This window comes from Gavia stellata, chromosome 7, assembly GCF_030936135.1.
Source record: "Gavia stellata isolate bGavSte3 chromosome 7, bGavSte3.hap2, whole genome shotgun sequence".
NCBI classification, from domain to species: Eukaryota; Metazoa; Chordata; class Aves; order Gaviiformes; family Gaviidae; genus Gavia; species Gavia stellata.
The window spans coordinates 34,291,875-34,306,404 of NC_082600.1; the positions used below are offsets into that span (position 1 = coordinate 34,291,875).

Below are 14,530 nucleotides of genomic sequence, written 5' to 3' on the forward strand. Positions count from 1 at the left end.
CTATTTTTAAATTATTTTCCAAATCCTACTAAAACATGGTTAAATTGGTATTTAGCCCCCATATCAAATGGTATAACCATCTACTAACGTGTTTAAATGAGGAAAACAAAGGGTTTTCCAGTTGAAGATATGACATTACTGATGACATGAATTATTTAACTTTGTAACAGGATTCCTCATCCTCAAGTGTCTCAATCATTATCAAATGAATTAGACTCTGGAAACACATTGGCTTTACATTGTCATAAGAAATACTGCAGAAATGTCACAGCCCAATGATAATTCTAATTCTGAGCTTGTATGACTTCTGTTAAGATAAAGAGATGGAAAGAAAAAAGGACCAATGTGCACACTACAGAGAAATGAGTTAAAAAAAGAAGAACAAAGAATCCAGACAGTTCTAAAGAAACACTTCTCTTTCAAAGATGTACTCCAATAGGAAAAACTTGCTTGTTGGTTTCAGTAATTATTATTCAAGTAAGGAGTGGTATTCATCTTTTGTAAGACCATGGAGTATTAATGACAGATAGAAACTGTTCTTTTCTTTCAGAATCTGCAGCTAAATGCCACGCTTTTCGGCCAATTCATTGTAATTTAATAATAATATGGAATCATAGAATAATTTTGGGGATCATAGAATAATTTTGGTTGGTAAAGTTCTCTGGAAACCATATACTCCAACCTCCCTCATGCTCAGAGCAGGGGTAACTTCAGACATTACACCAGTTTGCTGAGGGCCTTATGCAGTCAGGTTTTGAAGACCTCCAAGGTGGAGGTTCCACAGCCTCTGGGCAGCCTGCGCCAGCATTCAACCACTCTTGTGGAGAAAAATTCATTCCTTGTGTCCAACTGGAACCTCTCCTGCTGCACCTTGTGACTGTTGCTCCTTGTCCTTTTCTGGTGCATCTCTGAAAAGATCCTGTCTCCTTCTCTGCAATGCCTATTAAGGTAAGGGAAGACTGCAATGTGGCTCCTCCATAGCCTTCTTTTCCCTAGGTGGAACAAAGCCAGTTCCTTCAGTCTTTTCTCATATGTTCTATACACCACTCACCTGACCTTTTATTTTGTGGCTCTTCTCTGGACTTTCTCCAGTTTGGTGATATCTTTCTCTTATTATCCTGTCCTAGTATTCCAGGTGTGCCAGCCCACCTCCCTCAACCTGCTGGCTACACTCTTGCCATTCAGAAATAATGCAGAAAGAGAAGGAATGTTCTAATTCGTTACAATGGAAAAAATTTACTTGTTCTCCAATTATCCAATGTTGATACTCTAGATTAATAGTGTGAGTAGAAAAGAAGTGCCTAAAGGGACTATGTTATAAATGTGCTTTCAGTGTCAATGAATTAGAGCTATTAATTGGTTTTTAACACAGCAGATATGATGCATTACTAGTAAAAGCTGAGCAAAGTCCAAAGGAAGGAAAAAAATACAAATTTTTCATTGCTTGTTTTTCTAAGGATTGGAAATTTCTCAATTATACCTAATAAATTTATGCTATTTTAAACCTAAATTTATCAGAAATTTAAGAGGAAACAGACTATATTCATTTGCATATATTATGCAAAGTCAAATTGCACGAAGTGTGACAATGGCAAAACACTTTCTTTTGATAGTTAGTTACAGCTATTTTCTTGGACTAGAAGTTACCGTGCAGATGGCAAAAACAACAAAACAAACTTTCCTTTTCACTTTTTTTTGGTGTAATGGTGTCATTGTATCACATAAATCAAATGAAACCACAAGCCCAACTTGTTAAATGGGTGGTAAGTGGTTGAACAAAATTATAGTACTTTTATGGATGATGCTAAGCATAGTTTTTATATAATTCCTTCTAAGTCCAAGTATAACTTCAAACGGTGTTTCAAAAACAAAAAAACCCCCTCCTTTACAAATGCATGCTGAAAATATTTTAATCAGAAATCTGATTTGTAATACTCTAAAATTAAGACAATAACTATTAAGTGTGTTTCCCAGAATTTAAGACTGCAATCAAAAGAAACTCCAGATCCACATTTTAGCAGCCTCAAAAAAAAAAGTGTATGTATCTTTTCATTTGCATAAAGAAAACAAGAGAAGGGATGTTATTGGGTGATAACAATGAAAACAGTAAGCTGAGTATTTAGGATGCAAAGTTTGGCTGGACAGTCCCACTTTGACTGACTGCGCACCAGAGGCAGTAAACACTGGAGACTTTTTTGCCCTAAACATACCTGTGGAGTACAAACAGGCCTTGTTTCCTTGCCCTGCCTTCTGTCTTCAGGCCTCCTCCCCAAGTCCAAAAGACAGATGTCTTTGACTATGGAGAAGGGGCAAGGGCAGGGGAAACAATGAACAACAGAGTACAAAGGCGTTTCATCACTTCACTCTGAGCAATAAATAATCCTTGTGTCCATGCTGTCCCTGGGCTTCAGGAAGGTAGCTTCTTTGGCTTCCATTACCCATATGGACAAAAGAGAAGATCTAGGCTATTAAAGCAAACTATGCCCACAACATCATCTTCTCATACTGGTAAGTTTCTGCCTGCATTTGTGGTTTGAATCAGGGCATTATTTCTATTTCTTTCTTAGCTTCACATCTTTGTAAAGAATTATTCTAGGCCATTAGATAACAAGAAGGTCTTATCTGTCTCCAACCAAATGGCCAAACTTTTCGGATAACCTCAGAGACTGTTCACGCATTGCTGAGAGACTGTTGACAGCTGATAGCCGATTTGATACCTGATATATTGAACAGATATATCTGGACAGAGAAGATACCACGTCCTACTGCTTGCAGGACAGAGGATTTCCACAGGGCTGACACTGGAAGTTTTCAAAAGGAATTTAAGCCATTGCCCATTTACCTATTATACTTACTAGAGCCCTTAAAAGTCAGATTTTCAGCAGCTGCTTATCTCTATGAAAGGTCCCAACAAGGAAAGCTAAGCATGACTTCTAATAGTCAAGGCATCTGACAAAACCTGATAGGCTCTATCAGTGGTGTCTACAGTTGACAAAAGGCAAGATCTTACAGAAAGAAATTAACTTTGAGAGACTGAAGACGGAAGAACTGGAGGGGAAACTGGAGAGGAAGTGGAAGGCTTTAAGGTAAGATTTATTGATGGTTTTGGCTATCAGTCAGTGCTAGTTCTGACACCTGGCCTTTCCTCTTTCTACCCAAGAGTGATGCCCATGCTCTGAGCATGTAGACCAAGCAATGGGGAGATTTCAGTATCAGAACTGCAGTTGTGAGGGCGATTTCTGGAGAGTGGACTCAGCAGAATAGCCCAAGCCTGGAAAATAAGGATCTGGTGATGCATCCAAAAGCTTTAGGAAACTGGAGGAGAAAAAAACACCATGGGAATAAAGATTTGTCAGCTTCTTACACATATTGCCAGGGCAGGAAAACTTTTGAGTCTCAAATACTTAACTTCACATGTGAATTGTCACTTAATAGTACAAGGAGATACGAAGTTTGCAGTCATAGTTTATTTAGGTTTATTGTCAAACCCAATAGTTTGACAGTCAGTAGATATAACACCCATTTTCCAGGCTATTGATATTAGCAGTGTTAAAATCCTTGATTTCTCTGGATGAAAAATACTTAAGTACAGCTTCAATCAGCAATACTTTCAAAAGGGGTTAGGAAAAGTTGTCAGAGAAGAAGATTGAACTGGTACTTCTTGGTGCACAGGTTATGTCACAGAATGACTGACAACAGTCAGCCAGCCAATGATCATTCAACCCTCCTGTGGATCATCCATTCGATGGGACAGCAGACACACTGAACCAACCCAGGAACAAGCTATCCACCTATTCATTGATCTTCCTGCTACCATTAGAGTGCTGCTATTTATATTGTTATTGGTGGGAAACGTAACTGTGTACACAGTTCTTTGCAAAATTCACTCTTCTCTTCCATTGAACTATTTCTTAGGTCTGCTAGACAAAGAGCGAATGGCAAGCATTTTGGTACTAAAGAAGAGGAAATACAAAAGAAAAGCTAGTCATGCCAAAGGTCCATCTAGAGCAGTATTCTGCTTCAAGAAATGGTCCTGAGTAAGTATTTAGAATGAGTAATAAAAAGGGAGGCAGGTATGATATTATCCCCAGTTCACTTTCAGCCTACAATTATTTTAAGATCAGTGGACTTCCTAAGTCAGATGTAATTTCACTGGTTTAAACACCAGCACAGTTTTTTTCTTCACTTATAAATGAAAAGTAATATACAGAGAGATCTGTACAAATGATGCAGAGGTCTCTAGAAATCTAAGTTCTTTCAATGTTTAATGATTAAGAATTGCAGAATAGATGCCAAAATGTTGGCATGTTGAAAAAGTCTCAGAGAAAAACTTCCTATATAATTGTAAACCATAATCTGTGATGTGTCCTTAAAAACTGAGTTTTTCACAAATGATTTCTGGATAGATAGACAGATCATACATGCCTCACATATTAAACACCAGATGATCCAAATTTGGCAATGACTGCATGCCTGATGTCATTGTTGTAAGAGGCTTTTATAGTTGTTCTCTGTCAACAAAGCACTAAACAAAGTTTCTCCAAACAAATTTTTGACATTATAGTAGGACGTTTGTACTTTATGCATTTTATGCACATATACAGAGACTTATGCATATACAGATAGACTGTGTATACATACACCTGTCTAGAAGATACCAGTTTTCCAGAAGAGCATTGATTTGTTCAAACTCCTTGTAGAGCTAATTATCAAAATTACCCCTTCTGACTCATTACAGAATAGATTGAGTTCTCATTCCGTAAGTTTCTTTACATATATTCTCTTAAGATTTTCACCTTATAGCCTACTGCTTCTAACAAATTCCAGTGTTTAGTGAGATAACTTATTAACTAACATCAAGCAGCAAAGCCACTGCCTGGATCACCATAAAAAATGCCTAGCATCTTCCAAACTGATTATGTGAGGAAAGCAAATCAGTTTTCGACATGTTAGCAAACAGGAAATTCTTCTTTAAAATCTATGACTTTCCCTCCAAAAAGTCTGTTTTCTGACAGGTCATTCTGCCCTACAGGTCACTAAATGTAAATCTTCAACAGGAAAATTAAAAAGTCCATACAAATAATTCATTTGGTGAAGAGCTCAGGAGCACTTCAACATAATGTGAAAACATGATAGGAGGGCTAGAGTAACCTATAAATGCGTCTTAGATTTTAGTGGAAGAAATTCTGAAAGAAATATGTAGTTGCACACAGTAGCTTTGAAATAACCTTACCAATATATTGCTAGTGTTCTGTATCAAGGATAAAAGGTGTACGTTCTAGATCAATCTGGGTCAAGCAATTAAATAATTTATTTCCATTTGAAGTTTTAGCCAAGATTTTTATGTATGACTGTGCAATAAATAACCTTTAGCTGTCACATGCTGTCCACTTTGAATAAGGGTGAGTTCTAACTTTACTACCTGGCCTTGGCACCGAGTGGTTGTATTTTTCTCAATCTAGTATCTATGCTCTTAAAAAATAGATTTCCTATCCTAAAGGACAGAAGGCCACTGCCCTAAAGTAGGATCTAATATATTTTAAGCTGCCTCATAGGCATAACACACTTTCCTATGCAAATTCAGTCAAGGGGCAACATTACTATTAAAACAATTTTCCCATGTCTTTGATAGCAAACAAAAAAATCCTTTCCCCATCATTTTATGTGAGATGTTCTGCTAAAAATATGCATACAGTGACTTGCAGTAGATAATAGCACAACCTTGAAAACTGATATAAAAAGTTTAAAATTTCAACGTGTTAACAGTAGTTTAATATATCAGATCTCTTGACTGGATAGTTTGGGTAGCAATAGCAAGATTGCAAAGCCACCTCTGTGGCTCAAGACCAAATTTAGCCATGTTTACCCTCTTAAAATGTCATTTCAAATACACTCATGAATCACATCAGTATTTCCTAATTGCTTATGTATATTACAATCTGATTCATTTCCCCAAGTACTAATTTAACCTTTTTTTTTTTTTTTGGGGGGGGCAGCAGCAGTGTAGGTTTGCTGCTTGAACTATTATACTTGGCAAATTCTTTGTTTTCTTAACAAGAAAACCAAGAAATTTAAAGTGAAGTTTTCCTCCTTTTTCAGGTTGGCAACTGTTCTGACATTTTCCATTTCGCCTAAATGAATAGAATTTGGTAGAAAACCAAGTTCAATTTTCACAGCCTATTTCAGACAGCATCATGATATTTAAAAAATATTTTTATTTGGCCAAATTATATATGTTAGTCACAACAACTACTTCATTAGGTAGTGATTGCAAAGCTTGATTTCAAAAGGACCAACACTTAAAAATTATCAACACTTATGTACTTGCTTCATTGTTACTCAGTAAACAGTTCTTAATGACTGCTTAGTTTCTACTCACATGAGCAGTTCTCCACAAGTCCTGAGTAAATACCAATTACTCACATGAGAACATGTAGGCCTGCCTACAAATGTTTGGAGGTTGAGATTCCGGCTGTCCCCATGGGAAATTGCTTCCCAGTGTATAAGGGCATATCCATCAACAAAGTTAAGATGAAATAAATTCTCAGTGTGAATTTAAAGTGCATTAGTTAAAGAATATTAAACTCTACTGCACATGGACATGTGTTATTAAGAAAATGCATCTTGGTATCTTCACTTGATCTTCTTCCACTTCTCTTAGATTTAAACTATATAATGTATATCTACCCATACTGGAAACTGTGTGTTTTGGAAAACATCTGGAAAATGTGTTGATAATATGGTATTTTAATAAATGGAATAATTTAATTCTTATCAGATGGAGAATCTTTAGTTTATAAGCAGTATGTTGTACATGCATCAGGGTGTTACTATGTCAGTACAAGGACTCCTAACTGAGTGCCTAATCACCAGGGCTTCTCTTTCAACAGAAAAAAGAGTCCCATTTCAAGCAAGATTTTCTAAAGTCCAGTTGAACTATACTTGACCCATTAGAATTTTTTTAAACTATAGTATCATTGAAACTTGATAAACGCGTAAGTACTAAAAGCCTTTTACTCCTAAGAGTTTACAGAGCAGAGCCACATTTAAAACTAATTATATATTCATTTTAATGCTGCTACCAGTCTGTCCTTCTGTTCCTGTTCTCTTTTGCCTTTTTATATTCCCACTTCATTTTTTCTATAGTATTAAAAAGGGATTATGTAACATGATGTTCTGGTGAATGCAGGACCTTTTCTACTCCCTAATAAATATTCAAAAATATTTTGCATACATCCTGTGAACAAGGCTTGTGAAATCATAATGGGATGACTTATGAACATTCATCTTTCCTATACTGAAGTATAATCTAGTCAACTGGATGGTATAGCAAATCGTGCTGACACTTTTATATTAATGCATATTTAAATGAGAATAAGAAAGAAATAGTCAAATTTATGTTAAAGACTTCTAAAGGCTTAACAGCATCTTACTAAGTGTATATGTCAGCTTAATCTAATCCTCCTACTTCTAACATGTTCTGTGGTCTCAGCACGGTGCCCATAATGCTCTCGTATGTTATGAGGGATTGCCTCTGAGAAGTTCACCATCAGTACTACACTTTGTTCAATAAAACTTTACATCTGGTCTTAGGATGACAGAAAGCTATCTGTCTCAAATTTGCATTACAAACCTTTAGCTTCTTTTGACATCAGTAACACTGGCTATAATAATTTCCAATAACCTGTTACAATATGCAGAGTATACATACTCCTGGTTCTCATCTTACTGTGTCAGGTACAAAAAAATTTCTCTAGTTTATTTGGACAGTTTTAAATAAATGACAATTTCTTTGTACCAAAAAAGCACTCATCTAATCAGAGGCTCATTTGAGAAGATCTGTGGCAGTATTTCCTCCTTTCACTCCAATGATTTTAAGTTCTGATCAGAAAAAGGTACCTTTATTCTTTTCCATGCTTTTGCTAGAGGAGACAATACATTGCAATATAAGATCTTACCGGAATTATTGAATACTCTTTGCTAATCTTATGACATGATGGAAATCCACCTGAAATGCACTAAGAGTGGAACAGTTATCTCCTCAATCATCTTTCTTGATTTCTGAGACGTGATAATTTCTGTCTTTTCCATTATAGATACACCTGTCTGATGTGTTTCACATTAAAAATATTTGAATAGCAGTGTCTAACATCCCCTGCTACATTATTATTATTACCTTTCCTCAGCAGACAACGCATCTGATGGTAGTTGGAGACTCCAAAAGGACAGACCTACTTGTGGGATTAACAATGTCTAACACGTGTCGGAGATCAAACATGTCACTAATGGATCATCATGGTTAGCAACCAGCACTACCTGAGCTGTACTATTAAATGGCAACAGAAAAACTACTCCCAATATCATTTGTGTTCTGGCAGCCACATCAAGGAAACAATATTTTTTAAAAGTCTGTGTATTAGGCCTGCAGATTTTCAAGTCAAGATCAGTACATTTCTGCTTTATCCTGTGTCCTAGTAAAATGCTATTCTGTGTTTGAAAGACAGTTTTACCAACTATCTGATCAGTGGCATAAGTAAATTCTGATACCTACCTAGACACACTCTGCAACAGGAAGTAACCTTTGGAGGTAGTAGAAATCACCACAGAGACATCCAAATACTCAAAATATCTTAGGGCAAGTCTACAGAGACAGGTATGAGCAAGTTTTGGCCATGCTCAGAGCTGACAAGACACAAACCAGTGCTATTTTGGAAGCCAGTACTGTTGCCTCTGTGACTTCCCACATTCAGATTCATGCATTCTATAGGCAGAAGCAGCTTATTTGAACTTGCCTAAATATATTATATGTATGTTTCAAATTTTAGTCAGGTAATGAATTAAACTTCTGGGTAATGTAAAACATGCCTTTTTTTCTCTCTTGGTCCTGAATCCAGATTTAGGGAGAGGGTTGACAAGTTAATGGACTGTTGCAGATGCAACATGAGGACCACCTTAAGGCTCAAGAGGAAAACAGGAATACACTATCAGAAACTGGAAGAAACTGTGGTCATCAGAACTTAACAATCTCTAACACTTCAGGATGGTGTTACAGGCAGGTTAAAATATCATGGGACTCAAAAGAAAGAGCTGATATTAGTTCTTGTATATTACATCTATGAAGCACACTAAAGGACACACACATTTGCAGTAGTTCTGCCAGACAAAACTAAAGACTGCCAATAATAACTAAAGAAGACAAAACCTAGACTATGTCATCTTGCTTATGGACACTGTCTAGGGGATACTGAAATGAATGGGAACATCTTGGAGACCTTATACAGTGCTTTTTTAACCAAGAGTTAATATACATGTGTGAATACATTTTAAATTATGAGAAGTATAATTATAATAATAGTACAAAAGACAGTCACGGACATAGTTCAGTAATATGCTGCATCCTTTGGAAAGCTGAGGAGGCTTCACTACATACCTTTCAAGTCTCCAAGGACACATATTAGCAGAACACTTAAATACGTCCCTGTGTCTTAACAGTACATTAAAAATTAGTCTTCTGATTTTGAACCAGAAACAGTATATATATATGTAATAGCATTATACCAGATTGAAACTATCAGTAAGACACACTTCAGCAACAACTATTTTAATTTGAGAAATTATTTTCAAATATATAGCATATTTCTTCTTCCCATTACATGAACTTTCTAGAAATTTTTCTGAAGTAGAAAAAATTTATTTTTAAATTCTTGATCAGTGAATTAGTGCTACTTGTAAATTTAATGTATTCTATATATTCTACAGATTTGCAAGAATGCATTTCTTACCACTGGGGATAATGATAAAATTGCTATAATGACAGGAATTATTATGACAGTGCAGAGATCTGAACACAACCAGAATGAATATATGACAATCACAACAAATCTTTCTGTCTGTGCCATTGGTAGTATAACACGAATGGAACTGAACACATTTTTTATGCACACAATTTCTACATTATATTGAATGATATATTTAATAAAGCGAATGAAATTTATTTGGAAGTAATTATTCTATGGCCTGAGAAGTATCAGAAAGAGAGCAGGCAAAACACTAACGTTAATCCCATGCCAGGAATATGTTTTATCAGGTTTCCTTTCAGCTCTTAAACAAGATGTAGTAAAAACAACAACATTCTGTCAGACTATATGTTCATTCCTTGCTTCGTCGATTAAATATGCTTGTTCTATGCCACATTTTTATAGCTTTCAATTCCTGTACTTTAAATCTATTAAACAATGTCAAGTTAAATTTTCTTCAAAAACTGCTGCAGGTTAAGAAAAAAAAATAGGACAGTAAAATATTTGAGGGCTAACATTTATGTCAGCTAATTAATATGGATCAGTTGTGGTCTGCAAGGATTTTTAAAGTGCATGCATGTTTGAGATAAATATAGACTAAGGATCTGATTTTGTTCCTTCTCAAATTGATAACAAAGCTCTTACTGATTTCAATATGGTCTACCAGTTTTGTAGACCTGACAGATAAAATAAGCTTTTGTGCTGTTGCATAATATTAGTTGTCCCAAATTGAGCATAGCCCAAAATAGAGATGTACGACATAAGAAATAAATTACAGTTGCAACATTGCATTTATTCTGTATTCTCTTTATTTGGTAAGGGAATGAGATTTTGAATGCAAGTTCTATTTAAATAAGTTGGAAAGAAATCAGACCATGTTCAAAACTGGACACCCTCTAATCCAGAGGATACAACATAATTTCCTTGTTTTAAAACATTAGTATTTCATTATTTATTCTCAAAAGAGTGCCTGTTAGCACACAGAATTTGGTCATTTGAACCTAGTTCTAGATCATAACAAAAATAGGCTACCAAACGGACAATTGTTCAAAGACTTTTATGCAAAAGATTAATTGTCCTTATGTTCGACCCTGACATGGCTGGATTTCTCAGCACCTTCTCTTTCATGGAATCACAGAATAACTCAGATTGGAGCGAGATCATTTAATCCAACCTCCTACTCAAAGTCAGGTCAGCTGTGAGATGAGAACAAGTAATCCAGTCCCTGTTTGGACTTCAAAACATCCAAGAATAGAGCCTTTCTATATGAGAAGCATGCCTGGTAACCAGAAAAAGAACAAATGTATCTTAATCATAGAACCATTTAGGTTGGAAAAGATCTTTCAGATCATTGAGTCCAACCATTAACCTAACACTGCCAAGTCCGCCACTATACCACGTCCCTAAGCACCACATCTACAGGTCTTTTAAATTCCTCCAGGGATGCTGACTCAACTTCCCTGGGCAGCCTGTTCCAATACTTGATAACCCTTTCAGTGAAGAATTTTTTCCTAATAGCCAATCTAAACCTCCCACAACTTGAGGACATTTCCTCTCATCCTATCGCTTGTCACTTGGGAGAAGAGACCGACACCCACCTCACTACAACCTCCTTTCAGGTACTTGTAGAGAGCGAAAAGGTCTCCCCTCAGCCTCCTCTTCTCCAGGCTAAACAACTCCAGTTTCCTCAGCTGCTCTTCACAGGACTTGTTCTCTAGACTTTTCAACAGCTTTGTTGCCCTTCTCCAGACATGGTCCAGCACCTCAATGTCTTTTCTGTAGTAAGGGGCCCAAAACTGAACACAGTATTTGAGGTGCGGCCTCACCAGTGCCAAGTACAGTAAGACGATCACCTCCCTGCTCCTGCTGGCCACACTATTTCTGATGCAAGCCAGGATGCTATTGGCCTTCTTGACCACCTATCCTTGAAAGGCACTTCTAAAATGTCTTCTTCCAATGAAACCTTATGTAGAAGTAAACAAAAATTACCTTATGTTTAGTATTAACATCTGGTTTCTGTCATCATAAGTCTTACCTGTCTGCAGTGTTTCAGCATCAAAGACTTCCTCCTTGAAGAAAGCTCTAAAAGACAAAGGACTTGCACTGCAGTCTTCTGAAAGTTTCTCAACAGCTTGTCTAAACATAGCAACTAAGTCATGAAGAGGTCCATCTAAATCAAGCTGAGAAGGGGATGGTGAAATCAAGCTCAGACGTACAGAGATTGATGCACAAGATGCAGAACTAGACTCCACAGATTCACACTCAATTTGGAAGCCCTCTGACAACATCTTCATTGCAAAATGTTTTCTTTGGAGTGGATCATCAACTACTGCAACAGCATGCCATTCAATGCCAGCATCTCTGGGTAGGTGAGATATTACAACCACAGCAAGCAACCCACACACTGTAGTTACATCATGATGCGTCTCTGAATCTTCAACCTAAAAGATAAACAAAATATGACAGAGCTGGTAGAAATTAATGTTGCTCATATTCAGCTGATACATTAAAAAAAAGTATATGCAGTACAGTTATTTCATGGAGACTATTTTTCCCCTAAACTTTTCTTCTTATTGAAAAGTCATCTTAAGCAATTATGAATTTGTCTGAAAGTTAATTATCTGCTCATTTTTGCAATCTCAAACTACTTCTATGTCTGTACCATTTAAAAAAAAGCTGATCATAATGTATTTTGCCCTCATTTTGCAATCAAAAAAAATTTTTTTTGCATACAATAACTTTTGTCCGTACCAATTGTCTTTGAAGAATAGAAATGGTAGGAACTACTGAAACTACAGGAATGAGTTAGTATGATGAGTTAGTAAAGCACGTAAGTTTTATTTTAGAAGTTGGAGTACTAAAGATACAGTTCAGATACAGAAAAGATACAGTTCAGATAGTTCTGAACAGCAGAATGATCTTGAACAAACGCTCTTAGAAGATAAAATGTGTTTTCTCAATAGCAGAGCTAATTTAGAAAGTATATTTAAATTGTTTTCACATCAACCAGTACATCTAATTAGCTAACTCGGTAAGCTAACTCTCAGTAACTGAGTTACGTTTCTTCTGACAGTATTAAAGAAGTGGGACAGGCTTTTTGCTTACTTCTTTGTAAAAATTTTAGTGTAAATTTAGTGTAAATGCACTGTAGCATGTTAACCGGTACAGGAAGTTAATATAATGTTTCAAAATACTGAAGCACTTCCATGAGACAGAGGAAGAAATTGTGAATTTGTAGCCCTTTCAACCCAAATTAATTGTACCTACGTGCATTAAATAGCATTACCTTTGAATCTTAAAAAACCTAAGATGAGTTCGTAAAAGAATTATCTTGTCCCTGTATTGTTGCTATGTATTCAATTCTTCTTCATCTGAATACAAACAAAAACAGCCTTAGAACTTTAAACTAGGAACAATACATTGTGGTGGATTGACTCCATCCAGCAGCTAAGCACCACACAGCTGCTTGCTTACTCCTTCCCTCCCCAATGGCACAGGTGAGAAAAATTGTGGATCAAGATAAAGATGGTGTAATAAGTGAATAAAAAAAGGAAGAAGAAAGGAGAAAACAAAACAAGCTATGCAAAGGCTATTACTCAACACTTCCCCACCAGCAGACTGATACCCAGCTAGACTGCGAGCAATGGCTATCCTCCCAAAGACCCCTCCCCTTAGTTTTTATGGCTGAATAGGATGTTATATGGAATGAAATATCCCTTTGGTCAGTTTGGGTCAGCTGGCCCAGCTGTGCCCCCTCCCAACTTATCGTGCACCCCCAGCTTACTTGCTGGCAGGGCAGTGTGACAAACAGAGAAGGCCTTAACGCTGTGTAAGCACTGCTCAGCAACAGCGAAAAACCCTGGTGCGTTATCAACGCTGTTTTGGTGACAAAACCAAACCACAGCACCATACAGGTTGCTATGAAGAAAGTTAACTCCATTCCAGCCAAAATCAGTACACACATTTAGGTCTGCTGTTACCTTATACTTAAATGCATATACTCATACTCCTATCATGTATACAACAAGGTCTATTTATGTAAAGCACCCCCATTTTATGATATACGCACGCTCAAAAAGTATGAATTTACATTAACTCATCAGTTTTTTGAACAAGTGTTCAAATAGTTGAACAGTTGAAAAGCTTATTCTGGCCAGCAGATTTTTTTTTTCCTTACTTTTTCTGCCATTTTTATGGAGAGACAGTATATTAAGTATTTTTAATATTAGTGACTTACACCATCTTCTTTGTTTACACAGATAATAACTTTTTTATATACCAATTTGCTTACACTGCCGTATATACTGGTAATATTGTCCATTGCCTGACCTCTGAAAGGAAAAATAATAACAAGGCAACCTGTCATTTTGCCTGAAGTCGATAAAGCTATATAACCCACAGTACCTTCAATTCACAAGCTCAATTTTCATCCACTTGCTCTCAACTTTGAGAGGAAGAACTAATGACAGGTTACAGGCACTTTATTTCAAAATTCACTCACAAAGTTATTGACAAGCACTTTGCACAGAATATCTTTGACGCTTGACCCTCGTGAGCTGTTTACATGAAAAATGCACTTACTTCTGTATTAACGATAGTGGAGTCTAATTCTATACCAAACATGTAGCAATTGCTTTAGCGTTTCTGTTTTTGATATGGGAACAAAAATAGGGATAATTTGTCTCAAATTGCAGTCACTTCAGTCATAATAAAATCTCACTGAGTACTGTTTG

General features: G+C 36.4%; 1 protein-coding gene across 3 annotated transcripts in view; it reads right to left on the reverse strand.

The window, feature by feature from the left end:
- Positions 1–14,530, reverse strand: part of DPH6 (diphthamine biosynthesis 6) — a 215,752-nt gene that overhangs the window by 32,702 nt on the left and 168,520 nt on the right. For all 3 annotated transcript variants that reach the window (XM_059819671.1, XM_059819670.1, XM_059819669.1), the window contains one exon: positions 11,833–12,238. In XM_059819671.1, coding sequence (XP_059675654.1) covers positions 11,833–12,238 — 406 coding nt within the window. The remainder of the gene's footprint in view (positions 1–11,832; positions 12,239–14,530) is intronic.